Source organism: Chaetodon trifascialis, chromosome 14, assembly GCF_039877785.1.
Source record: "Chaetodon trifascialis isolate fChaTrf1 chromosome 14, fChaTrf1.hap1, whole genome shotgun sequence".
Lineage (NCBI taxonomy): Eukaryota > Metazoa > Chordata > Actinopteri > Chaetodontiformes > Chaetodontidae > Chaetodon > Chaetodon trifascialis.
The window spans coordinates 12,805,577-12,818,625 of NC_092069.1; the positions used below are offsets into that span (position 1 = coordinate 12,805,577).

At 42.4% G+C, this 13,049-nt stretch overlaps 2 protein-coding genes across 2 annotated transcripts; one reads left to right on the forward strand and one right to left on the reverse strand.

Moving 5' to 3' along the window:
* LOC139342256 (sushi domain-containing protein 4-like) lies at nucleotides 1-6,984 on the forward strand. The gene is made up of 10 exons (XM_070979256.1): nucleotides 1-267; nucleotides 904-1,045; nucleotides 2,301-2,492; nucleotides 2,696-2,887; nucleotides 3,043-3,234; nucleotides 3,886-4,077; nucleotides 4,543-4,737; nucleotides 4,846-4,978; nucleotides 5,121-5,509; nucleotides 5,590-6,984. The coding sequence occupies exons 2-10, from the start codon at nucleotides 928-930 to the stop codon at nucleotides 5,613-5,615; spliced, it is 1,629 nt and encodes a 542-aa protein (XP_070835357.1). The 5' UTR covers nucleotides 1-267; nucleotides 904-927; the 3' UTR covers nucleotides 5,616-6,984.
* A 126-nt stretch (nucleotides 6,985-7,110) lies between these two features.
* Nucleotides 7,111-11,670, reverse strand: LOC139342677 (hepatic sodium/bile acid cotransporter-like). The gene is made up of 6 exons (XM_070979903.1): nucleotides 11,494-11,670; nucleotides 8,896-9,334; nucleotides 8,464-8,668; nucleotides 7,991-8,169; nucleotides 7,612-7,811; nucleotides 7,111-7,465 (listed from the first exon to the last, which is right to left on the reverse strand). Exons 2-6 carry the CDS (start codon nucleotides 9,294-9,296, stop codon nucleotides 7,434-7,436), a joined length of 1,017 nt encoding a protein of 338 aa, XP_070836004.1. The 5' UTR covers nucleotides 9,297-9,334; nucleotides 11,494-11,670; the 3' UTR covers nucleotides 7,111-7,433.
* Nucleotides 11,671-13,049: the final 1,379 nt, after the last annotated feature.

Sequence of the window (13,049 nt, forward strand, 5' to 3'; positions counted from 1 at the left end):
AAATTTGCATTTGTTACTATGGCTACCGGACGAAATCGAGGCAGCTCAGCTGATGGTTCAATCGAAGCTAGCTAGCGTAGCGGGTATCAAGCTAGCCATTAGGGAGCTAGTTAGCGGTTAGCGGTAGTAGTATCCTTCGGCTCGTGATATCATATTTGTGTTGCTTCCGCAGTAACGTTAAATGTCTTCGGTGCAGCTGAGCTATTGGTGATAAATGTCTACAGCGTGAGAACGCGAGGGTGGAGGTTTCGAGGCCGTGTCTTTGTGGTAGGTAACGTTAAGCAGCAACCCATTTTAATGTCTAGCCAGCGTAAGCAAGCTAAAGGGGCTAATATTGATCATCTCAGGTAAATTAGCCAACTCAACAATGAGAACCACTTATGATGTGCTTTTTTTGGATATGAATTTTCTGTACGTGGTAGCACAGTTGCTAGCTAGTTATCATCAATATGACATAGTCTGTGTGGTATCTTCTGTTTTGGCCTTGTTCTCTGTAACGTAAACGAACTTTGCTATTGTAGCTAACAAGGAATAACTGACAGTGGGTGTGTAGCCAGTGAAGGAGAACCATTTAGAACGAGAGTTACGTTTTATACATGTCTAGTGTTATTAGCGATTTCGCTAACATTGATAATTAGTGGCGTTATAAGGAAGAATTTCTGATTACCGCTAGCTTGCTAAACGCTTACACCATTATTGCTAGTGTTTGGGTTTTGGGTTTTTTTTTTTCCTTTTAGTTTTGTCATTGTACTACAATCACACCCATTTCGCTGGCAGCTGTCCAAGCTCTGCAGAGTACCTGCGCCAGGCAGGTGTCAGCGTATGGTCAAGGCTTTGGGGTATTGCTTTTTCTTCATGATATACTTACACCTTTGTAATTACACGGTTTTCTAATCATTCTAGGTTGAGTTGACTCTGCGGGGGAAGATGTGCAATGGAATGATAGAGTCAATACCAAAAGCCTTTTTGGCCCACACCTCAGCCACTAAACGGTCCCTATTGTTGCTGCTGGTACTGACTGTAGTGTCCACAGGGCAGGGGTCAGGTAAGAGGCAGAATCTATGTTTGCACTCGTACAGTACAAAGCGTTATGAATTGTGTCTGTATTTTATGAACCTTTCTTTTCTCTGCTGAGAAGTCAGCTTTGTCATGACACAGACCGAACAGGAGTCCTGACAAAGAAAGTATTGCTTATAATCAAGTGCCTCTTCACATTGATTTCAAAATGCCAGTTCATTCCAGCAGATTTATCACCAGTAATTGTACAGCCCACATAAAATAGCCCTTTATCTACCTGACTTGATAATGTTGCCTAAATGTCATATGCCGTTGGTGTCATTGATGAGTTGTTTTTATTAGTATACTTTGCTAATTAACTGTATAATTTAACTATATAATGAACAACAGTTAAAACAAGAGTTCAGCTGTTCCATGTTTATTGATTTATGGCTGCTTGAACAATCTGAAGTGCTCTGGGATGAATTAAAAGCTTCCGTACACTCATGTTTTTGAGTCAGTGGAGCTGATGTATATCCATTTTCAAAAAAGGAAAAGAAAATATTATTCTGCCTTAAATTGATTTTGTTATTGTTAACAGTACGGCTGTAAGAATACTCCTGTTGATATTGTGCTTTTGTTTGTTTAGTTCAATGAACATGCATAAAGATTGTGCATGTGAAACAGGATGGCATGAATGGACAGAATTTTCTACTTGTAATGCAGATTACAAGTGAGGCTTGCAAGTATAATTCAAATAAGCTTTTCTTTACCATTTAGCAGAATTTTATCTTAACTGAGGGAAAACCACATTATTCTTAATCGAGTATATTTTCCTCTTGCATTTTAAGTTGGTTTTTGAGTTGTAGTCATTAGTTTGAATGGTTCTGGCCAAAAACTGGTCTGAATTGTGGTCAAATAGCTAATAGCTAAATACAGTTGTTCATATTATTTAACCCCAAATCAGGATGTGGGGAGAAGGAACAGCAATGTGAACATCTTACAACATAATGTGATGTAATACAACACCACAAATTACTGTCTGGCTGTCTGGTGATTGTTGTGTTTGCTGTCAAGCCGTTGAATTGGAGTACAGTATATGGTTCGTGTTCATGTTATTATGTCCCCCCCCCCCCCCCCCCCCCCCAATATGTGGCATCACTGCAAAGAGGGTTACCATAGGTCACTCTGTGTCTATTACTGATGGCAACAAACCAGGCTCAAAATATTTGTTGCACAATTGATTCTGCTGAAAAGCTGAGCAATTTCACAGAATTTCCTCTTCTTTGGCCATCTGTTCCCAGGATGTGTGAGGCCATATATGGTCCAGAACAGCTGGGTAAACCTCACAGAAACCAACAGGGGCTCATTCCCTGTGGGCACAGTACTGCAGTACAGCTGTGACCCTGGTTACCTGCCAGACGGACCGAGCATCCTCACCTGCACCACCCTGGGACGCTGGTCCTCTGAACCTCCTCGCTGTATACGCAGTGGTGGTAAGATACTTGTTTCTTTTCTGATCTCTAAAGAAGTGAGGAGTCACTGGGTTGTGAGCCTTATTTCGTATCCTTCTCTCTTAAGTAAAAAAAAAAAAATCTTTTCTTTCAGTCATTTGCACGTTTAAATTATTTGAGACCAATTTTACTCATTTCACTTTTGCTAAAGTTTGCCTGGCTGTTCTGTTTTTTTCTCCCATCAGCATGTCTGCCCCTCTCCAAACCTGAGAATGGGGGCTTTACCTGCCACCCATCCCCCTGTCGAATGTTTTCCCATGGCACTGTGATTGAGTTCTTCTGTGATGAGGGCTTCATTCTCAGTGGAGACTATAACTACCTGACCTGTCAGGACGGAGAGTGGGACGGCCCCATGCAGATCAGTTGTGTGAGCCAAGGTTGGTCAGTCCTTTAAACTCAGAACTATCAGTAGGTCAATGTGTTGGTCTTAAACCTCCACCTGTCAGCAAAATAAAGCCTTTTTTCTGTGTATCAATATTTGTTATGCAAGACTAAGTATATATTTTAACCGTATTGTAACTTTTTTTTTAAGGTTGTACAAGACCCTCTACAGTGCAGCATGGTTCAACTAACCTGACAGACTCCAACAAGAGCTTGTTCCCTGTGGGCACTGTGCTGCAATACAGCTGTGACCCTGGTTACCTGCCCGCCGGACCGAGCATCCTCACCTGCACCACCCTGGGGTACTGGTCCTCTGAACCTCCACGCTGTATTCGCAGTGACGGTAATGACAAACCTCCTCATAGTACTGTCTGCTATGGTAAATTCTATTTACACTTGATATCAACATGTACTGTTACCTGAATGGTTAAGTAGTATCTTCATCAGGTGTACGATAGTTTGAGATTTTTCATTGTTCTTTATTTTGATTTAGTTGTCTTTAGTTGTATTTCAATTTCATTATCAAACCTACTTCATGTAATTTCTGTTTGTAGTTCAGTTTAAATCTGCGGTTTCAACACCTACAGTTTGTTTACATGAATAACGTGCATTTGGATTGAGCAAAAAACAAGTGGAACTGTTCCTGTAAACAGATTCAGAGACGTATTTGGGTTCTGATCGTACAAACAAATTCCACAAGAGGTCAGAGGCATATCGTGTGTCTTAAATCAACATCCAGCAACTGTGATAATGAAAAAAGACTTATCATGACCAACACCCTGCCCAGATTGTAGCATACTCAGAATATTCATAGAAGGTAAACATACACACAGAGATAAGTCATAGTGAAACACAGCGAAACAATAAGCAGCACAGGAGTTGATGTATTTATTGTTTGCCTTTCTTTCTATGGACAGTGTGCCAGCTTCCTTATCAGCCAGAGAACAGGGGCTACACCCTCCCCCGTATTTTTGACTATTGTCCCTTTTTATAGGTTGTATAAGACCCTCTACGGTGCGGCACGGCTCAACTAATCTGACAGAAACCAACAGGAGCTCATTTCCTGTGGGCACAGTATTGGAGTACCGCTGTGACCCTGGTTACCTGCCAGATGGACCTAACATCCTCACCTGCTCTGCACTCGGACACTGGTCCTCTGAACCTCCTCGCTGTATTCGCAGTGACGGTAAAGACAAACTCCTCATCATACTGTCTGCATTTCTGACTGCGTATACCCAACAGAAACCCTCTTATATCAACACCTGACATGAACATGTCCTGTAACCTGAATTGATAGATAATATCTGCATTAGGTGTAATAACATAGATTTGGATTGAGCAATTACAAGTTTAAATGTTCCTGTAAATGCTTTCAGAGACAAACTGGGCCCATGATCATACAAACCAACTACACACACAGAGATTTGATCAGGGTCTACAACATGAGCTAATGGGAGGATGTAGATGGTAAAAAGAAGAGGCCCAAGAGTGGAGCCCTGGGGAACTCCACAGGCCATTTTTTATGCTCAGATGTGTAATTACAGATCAACACAAAGTAGTCCCTGTCCTTCACACAGGATAAACCAGTTTAGTCTTGCTATCTTCTTAGTCTTGATATCATACAACATTGTTTGTTCTAATCCATAAACAGTGTGCCAGCCTCCATATCAGCCAGAGAACGGAGGCTACACCTGCCACCCCTCCACATGCGGAAGACTCTCTCATGGCACTGTAATTGAGTATTTCTGTGATGAAGGCTATATTCTGAAGGGAGATTATAAATATCTGACGTGTCAGTATGGAGAATGGGACAGCCAAGTGAAGCTCAGTTGCCTCATGGAACAAGGTAAATAAAATGATGTCACACATCACATTTCATTTGGACTCTCAGATATTACAGAATAACAGTCAGTTCTGTACATATAACTGTGTCAACTATTGATCTGTCTCGCAGACCGTGATCCAACTTTACCATTGGGAATGCCTGCCTTGTCCATAGTGGCATCCACAGCCAGTTCAGTGGCTCTAATCCTGCTCCTGGTGGTACTGTTTGTACTACTGCAGCCAAAACTGAAGTCCCTCCATCGGTGAGTCCACCCTCAAAGTCATGCTTTTATTCACCAACATCTTACACTTAAAGCCAGGCCATGGTAGGAACTTCACATTGAGCTAACTCGTAGAAGGAGTGAGTTGACAGATTTTAATCCACCTCTTGTCCTCCATGCCTAGACGTGATCAGGGGGTGTCTGGCCAGCCCGTGTCCATCATGGTGGAAGGAGTCCAGGTGACTTTGCCCTCGTATGAAGAGGCTGTGAGTGGTAGCGGAGCCCCAGCCTCAGCTGAGTCTCGAGTCCAGATAGTGCTGTCTGAGGGTCAGCATGCCACAGCACCAGAGGCTGGCCCCTCTAGGCCTTCTTCCCTCAAACAGCAGCAGTCAGAAATGGCTGTGGTCCACCCGGTACCATCGTCCTCATCCTCCTCATCACCATCACCCTCATCCTCTACCTGGGTTCTGGAGCATGCAGGTGCTGCAGCTCCTTCATCCTCACAAAGAAGGCCGTCTGCAGGCAGCGACCAACACAGCCTGTCTCTGGACTCTGAGATGGACTACTCTGATGGTAAACCTCTCCAGACACACTTTTTACTTACTTAAAATCTCCACTTTGTACTGATGCAAATGTTTGTATCCTGCCTGCAGATATGCCATTGCTGAAGGAGGCCTGAAAAATGCTGCAGCCTTTGGACTTACCCAAGACAACCAGCATGGCCACTGACCTGTACTGGTGAGCAGGATGCCTCTTGAGAGTTTGTCAACACAAACAAGCCCAACCAAAGAGGCTCCGAGTGAAGCTGTGGGTCACTCAGAATAGTTCCTCTGACCATCCCAAAGGAGAACAGAGAAAGGGTGCACATGTACATACATGCTTACATTTTTATAGGAATTCCTACACTATATGTGTACGTCTAATGTCTGAGGCTCAGTTTGAAAATGTAGAACAAAAACCGGCATGAACAGGCAGCTCTGAGAGAGAGCGTCTAAAAGGCTGTTAGAAAAAAAAAGACTGATGTATTTCAGTTGAATGGACAAAGCTGCAAACTCACTTTGAGAGCTAATAATTTCATCAGTGTTTTGTTTTTACTGTTCTTTTTCTTTAACTACATATCACCCAGTTTAAGACACACATTGGCAAAGATGCATGAAGGCCAAGTAATTTAGATTTTTTGTCCAAGTCATGCTCACTTCCAGCATTGTCTTGAAAGATTTTTGTGGTTCTCAATCATTATTTAAGTTGTTATTAATCACAACTCACATCATTCCACATGTCACTGTACAGTTTAAGGCTGCTTGTCCACCCGAGAGTTCACTGCGTTTTTCATTGGATTGTTGGCCACTATTTAATGGGACTTGTTGTTTCAGGCCTGCACTCAACGCATTTCATCCTTGCAAAGACTTCAGATGTATTCTCTTCATACCCTTGCCCCCAATGGCCTTAGCTTTCCACTTCTATGCACAGGTATCTCTATGTAAAATAAGGAAGTTAAAAAATGAATGTCAGTTAAATGCCTCCACTGCTTAGTGATATTATGTGTGGCTTTGTCAGACACATCACTTGTACACCGGAAAATATTATTCTCTTAATTTTTGCAGGCTGCTTGAGAAATTCCTGTTTTACATTAAGTCTTAACAGGGAACTAAAATGTGTATTTAATTTATTTGTGTCTGGAACGCTGTTGATCAGCCGTGGTTTCTTTTGATGCTTCCACAGCTCTGGGAAACCTCAAAAAAAAAAAAGAAAGAAAAAAAGTCGGACTTTTCACTTTTCGGCTTTAGTTTAAATTCTACTGCAGGCACGTTATATGTGACACCGTAAATGCGGTTGGGAAGGTCCAACGCAAAAATGAGTAAGTGTACAGATTAGTGTCATGTCAGTGTTCACTTTGTTTGACTGTCCATTGATTTTACTTTTGGACTGAGGAATGGATTTTTTTGTGTGAAGATGGTATTTTAATATATGTAAAAAAAAGTTTTAAGTTAAGTTTACTCTGTATATACAATATGGTCATTTTGATTAAATATTATTTGAGGTGTCCAAATTGTCTGTATCCTTCTTTTTTTTTTCCTTTGAAACACCTGAGGCTGAGCTTTCTCTCAGGTCTGACACAATTAAAGTCTTCAGTGATAAGCAGCACAACTGACAAACAAACAAAGGACACATCAGTAATTCATCAATGATTTTATACAGTCACGCATAAAGTTAGCAAATTACACCAGGTATTTGAAATACAAAAATATAAATACAAAATGGCATTATTTTTAATCTTTGACTTCCTATTTCAGCTTTACTCATATATAACATTGCACAAGCTTGATTAAGTAAACAATAATTAAAGTATTAGTGGTTGTTCATGCTCTAACAATCTGTCAGTAGCAGGCCTGAGTGAAGAACATGCTGCTGATGTTGAGGTGGTGAATAGCTGCATACTCGATGGGTCAGACTCCTTCGTTTTCCCTCTCCAGCATGTGATGCTGTCATGGCTGTTTCACACAACAACACTGCTGTATGTTCTGGCATCTGTGTAACAGAAGGGTGACGTTAGACTTTCTTTGATCAGAATTCAAAAGACCAATGGCTACAAATGATTGGAGAAGAGCGCATTGTGCTCATGTGACCCATCCTCCCAGCCTCCCTCTGAAAACACAGGCAGCTGTGACATTTACCCTCAGCTGGTGGCTTGAATGTTTGGTAACATCTGAAGCACAGGACCAGCAGAAGGGCCTCAGTACACTGGAGTGTCATGTATATCAGAGGGAAGAGAAACAGGGGCCCAATGACCTGCGGGGGAAAGGCCACCTTTAGGATGACAACACACAGCTGGATGTTTTGACACCCTGTTTCCATGGAGATGGTCCTGCTGCATCTAAAAAGAGGTGAGTCACTTGTCATTAGTTTTGGGCTTCATTCTGATGGGTCTTAAGCCAAAATGATGGAAACCAGTGATGTGCAGAATTATCTAAAAGCATAAAACTGCTACTCACAGCTATAGACTGGTTCGTTTACCATCTCAAAGACAGGTACATGTAGTGTATTTTCACTTACTGTGGACTGAGTCTGCATATGACAGACATGACATATCCCAGCGTAAAGCCAATCAGTGGCATCAGTGCAGCTACAGACAGAACATCAGGTGTGAGGATCATCCATAGTACGTCCTTGACAGCAGTAACTGATAGGATGAACACTATGATGCTGGAGATGATCAGGATGCTGAGACCAGCCTGTCGAGGAAGTGAAAACATGTTTATCCATGCCGAAATGTTGCAGCATCGAGGTCTGCTCTTAGTTAGCATTTAAGCAATATGTCTTCCTGTTACACTCATCTTCCTGTTTAAAATTAACAATGGCTGAATTCCATTTAGCTGTCTCAGCGCTGGCTCACAGTGACGCTATCATGGCTCACTAGGACACATGTTCTGAGTGACCCATGTGCTTTTCCTTCTATGACAAGTCAAAACGTTTACTGTGAGAAAGGCCAGATAATGTTTGTGTGAGGCACATTTCACGAGTCTCACCTTTTTCACGACTGGTGAGTAGTTTGGCCAGTAGTGATTAATGGCAATGCCAATGGCACAGGGCGCCAGAGTGAGCACGAGCGCGGTAATGATGCTGACGTAGGGTACAGCGTTTTCCAGGCCGGTGAAGCCTTGGCAGAAGATATAGAGCAGCAAAGGCATCAGACCGAGGGCCGCGATACTGGAGCAAGTGGTCATTATGATGCTGGGAGGGTATCAGAGAGAAGAAGCGTTATTAGACGTGACATACCTGTGATGTTACATGACTCTAGTACATGCAAAACAAGGCTCTTGCTTTATTGGGATATTTCTGCTTATCCACAGTCTGTGGAATGACTGCTGATCGTGCTAACACAGCTTAAATAGTAAATCATTATAGGAATTTGTAATCTTCCAACAAGACAGGAATCAATACATCAATGAGGGGTTCACCTGAGGTTCATGTCCCCTTTTATGGCCAGAGAGAAAATGTTTGATAAGTTTCCACCTGGACAACAGCCGCTTATGAGCACAGTCACCGCCATGATGGGATCCATCTGGAGGAGTTTGGCCAGACAAAAAGCAGTCAGGGGCATGATGCCGAACTGGGCCAGCAGTGCAATGGCTACTCCTTTTGGCTTGAGGAGATGGGTCTTGATTTTGGAAATCTCCATTGTACAGCCAATGGATATCATGGTGATGAAGAGGATGATGATGCTGAAGATATTGATGGTTTTGTTTAGAGAGGACGGGATGTTCAGGATACCCATACTTCCATTGCCAGAGATATTTCCCTCATTGTAGGTGTTAGCTATTCCCTTGTAGACTTCTGTTGCATTCATTGTGGCGCTCATCTCAACAGCTGTTGTGTTTACCGTGCTGTAGCTTCCACCTGTCACACAAAGAAAATTAAATACATTAATAGCAAAATAATTACAGTTTAAGATTCTTTGATGTTTCATATACTTAGATTCATTTTTGCTGACAACTTTGTTTACTTCATTATTGGTTTAGGTAATTTTTTCGTTTTATTATGTTTTCTTTAAGGTTTTTTATGCAAAGCAGCTCATATAACCAGTTTAGAACTCCCACACAAAAATGAGGGTGTCAAACTCATTTTCACTCCGGGCCACATCAGCATTACGGTTGCCCTCAAAGGGCCGGTTGTAACTGTAAGACTGCATAAATGTAACTACTCACTTAACATATTATTAAATAACTGTCTCTGCATTTGATTACTATTTATTCAAGGGTACAAAAATTGTGTATTTACATAAATGTAAAGATATTTGTAAACACATTGCTCTGTGTTGCTATAACATAAATCCCTTTAATTGATCAGGTTAAGAAACATACATTTCTCCATCAATCAAAGATCAAATGTTTCAAATGTCATCAAACACAAGTTATTACATTCAAAACTTTTTTTGTCACAGTTGAGAGGGGCAGAACTATGGTACAACATGTAATTGTGAGCTGCTAAGAACATGTGTTACAGATGTGGCATTTTACAAAACAAATGGCTGCAGACGGCCTTGCAGAGGGCATACATCCATTTTATATGTATCTTCATCGTCACTACATCGTTCATTACTACACAACCCCCACATCGACTGGACCACCAGAGCCATCCTTGATGGAGCACCTCCTGCCATCAGGTCTGATGGACAGGACACAGCCCCACAACGCTCCTCAACCTCCAGCTCCACCCCCGATCTGTCCGCTGTGCCACCAGAATACCACGACTATCAGGAGGTGTTCAGAAAGGCCAAAGCCACCTCTCTGACCCCTCACCATCACTATGACTGCGCCATAGACTTACAACCCAGCACATCTCCTGCCATGGGACAATTGTATTCATTGTCAGCACTGGAGAGGGAGTCTATGAAAAGTTACATCAATGACTCCCTGGCGGCAGGCATCATCCCTCCGTCATCCTCACCAGCAGGGGCAGGATTTTTCTTCATGGGCAAGAAGGATTGGACTTTGAGACTGTGGTTCATTTAAACTATGGCTCCATGGCCACGCCCCTCACTAGCCTCATGTCCTCCAAGATCATGTTCCAGTGGACTCTGATGGCAAAGAGAGCGTTCAAAACCCTCAAGGCCCAGTTCACATTGGCACCTCTCCTCCAGCTATCTGACCTGGAATGCCAGTTTGTCCTCTCATGCCAGCGGAGCCACCACCTCCACCTCCTCCTCAGATCATCGATGGAAGCCCTGTCTACTCTGTACGCCACCTGCTGCGCTCATGTTGGCAGGGCTGGGGAAGAAAGGTCATGGTTCCCTGCTCAACACATCCTGGACCGTAGACTCATCAGCTGCTTCCACCAGCAGCACCTGGATCAGCCCACCAGAACCCCTGCAGCCTCAAGAGGGAGATGAAGTGGAACCTGGGAAGAAGAACCATCTTCACACGGAGATGAACTCACCTCTAATGAAGAGGAGCCATCCTCAGAGGCTGATGAGAAAGCCTTCATGCAAGACCCTCCAGTATTATTCTTTGGATTGCTTTCCCGGTTTCGACCCTGCCTGTCTCTGATCTTGATCATTCTCCACACCTCTGTGTCGGTGACTACGTCTCTCATCTTGCCCCCCTTGGACTCTGGATCTAGTGAGATTGTTTGCTGTTTTTTTCGCCAAACTTTGACCCCAAGCCTAAACACAACCTTACAGGCAGCATGGGGGCTTCTTTTTCTCACCTTTACACTCATAGTATCTGTGCTTGCTGCCTGATATCAGTCGTTACTGTGTCAAAAGTTATGCTGCATCATCAGAATCCACAAACAAAAGCAATAGGAGCCATTCCTTCAAGTCTTCCCAATTATTACCTTTGTCTCCTTGCACAGCGTACTATGCTTTCATACCTAAATTAATAAACACATAAAGAGTCATATTGTAGCACTGCATGGCTGCATTGAACACAAAACTTGAATTGTTTTTCTTTTAATTTTCTTTTTTTTTTTTTGGTCATTTCATGGAAATTGCTGGTATTAATATAAGAATAAATAGTTCCAGTCTCACCATAATGATAAAAAAGCCCCTTTCTTACCTTAACTTCAGTCCAACTTCGGCAGCTTCACTGGTCTCGCTCAGGCACTTGTTTCCAGTTCCCCTCACATTCTTGTGTCTAACCCCTTTCCTCTGTGTTTGGACTCTCTGCCCTCCCCTCTCTGTCACACGGGTCTCTTGACAACATGGTAAGTATGAGACTAGCAGTCGACTCCAGAAGAAAAACATCAAAACCATATTTCTGTGGAGCTGTTTTCACTTTCATTTGTTAGACAGAATTCTAGCAAATCCAGCTATTACTCCAGTTACTGGAAGTCACCCCCATCCACAGTCGGTTCCCCTTTATCAAGGCACTGTGGGAAAGTTTGGCGATGGTGAGCTTGATAATGTAACTGCTGCTGTATCTTTAAAGAGGCACTTTATTCATTTGGCCTCATTTGAATGTGTAAACAAACCTCTAGTTAATATTATGCAGCCAGGCGGAGGATTCTGTTTGCTTGACAGAGTTATCAGTCTTTTCAAAAGGGGCCTGGCCTTCTTTTATTGTCAGACTGGGGGGGGGGGGGGGGGGGGGGGGGGCTTTGGACACTGAGACCTTTCATTTACAACTCACACATCAGATATCTTAGACAAAGCTCAAATGTTGTGGCCCCAGTCTTTGAAGCACGGCTGAGATTAGATCAAAAGCTCAATGCACCTCACGTGCCGACATTCAGAGGGAATCTTTTCCAGGAACAACAGCCTAAGTTACGTTTATTTGTCTCTTCCACATACATAAAAGTCTTGGTTAAACAAATTTATGCAACAAAGCATGAAACAACAAAACAGCTGTGTAGGACATGGTTAAGTCCAGCTGAGTTTGAGATGCTTTTCCAAAGAGCAATGAAAGTCCAACAACAAAGAGAAAGCAAGCAGTAAACATCATAAAAAACTAAGATGGAACAAGGCCATCTAACAGAAAAGGGTGTGCAATTACACAATGGCTTAATTCAGCCAGTGACGTTGCATATTAGAATGTGGGTAAGAACCTGTTCAGTAAATAAACTCCCGACTTTGAAAACTGGCAGGAAGAGTCGTGGAAAAACCCAGGCTCGAAAACCATTTGCAGATATAATATGGATGAATATGAAAATGAATAAACAACAGGTCAATAAAAGCCCTTAAAAAAGATAAATATATTTATGAAGATATTTCCATATAGTAAACATCACCATCTAACACTGAGCTGAACTGTAAACTGAAAAAAAAAAAAATGGGGATGAAGAACATCTTGGACAATTTTCAATATTGTGGACAAAAACAGGTGCAGCTCAGGACAATGCAAGCACTTCAAGAGAGAATTATAATTCTAAGTATTCATGAAAATCTTACAATTTAATGAATATCACCATCTGAAAACAGGCAAAGTACCCTCATTTGTATCATTGTGTAGGCTCCATGTTGGCATTCCCTGCACATTTTCACCCACCAGTGCTGCAATCATCAAGAAATTCTTTTATATCTAGAATTGTCAACTGTCCCCAAATACCAACACGTATAAACTTGTGGACACTGTTTTACCATCAGGAAACCTTTTATTGTGTGAGCAAACGTTGA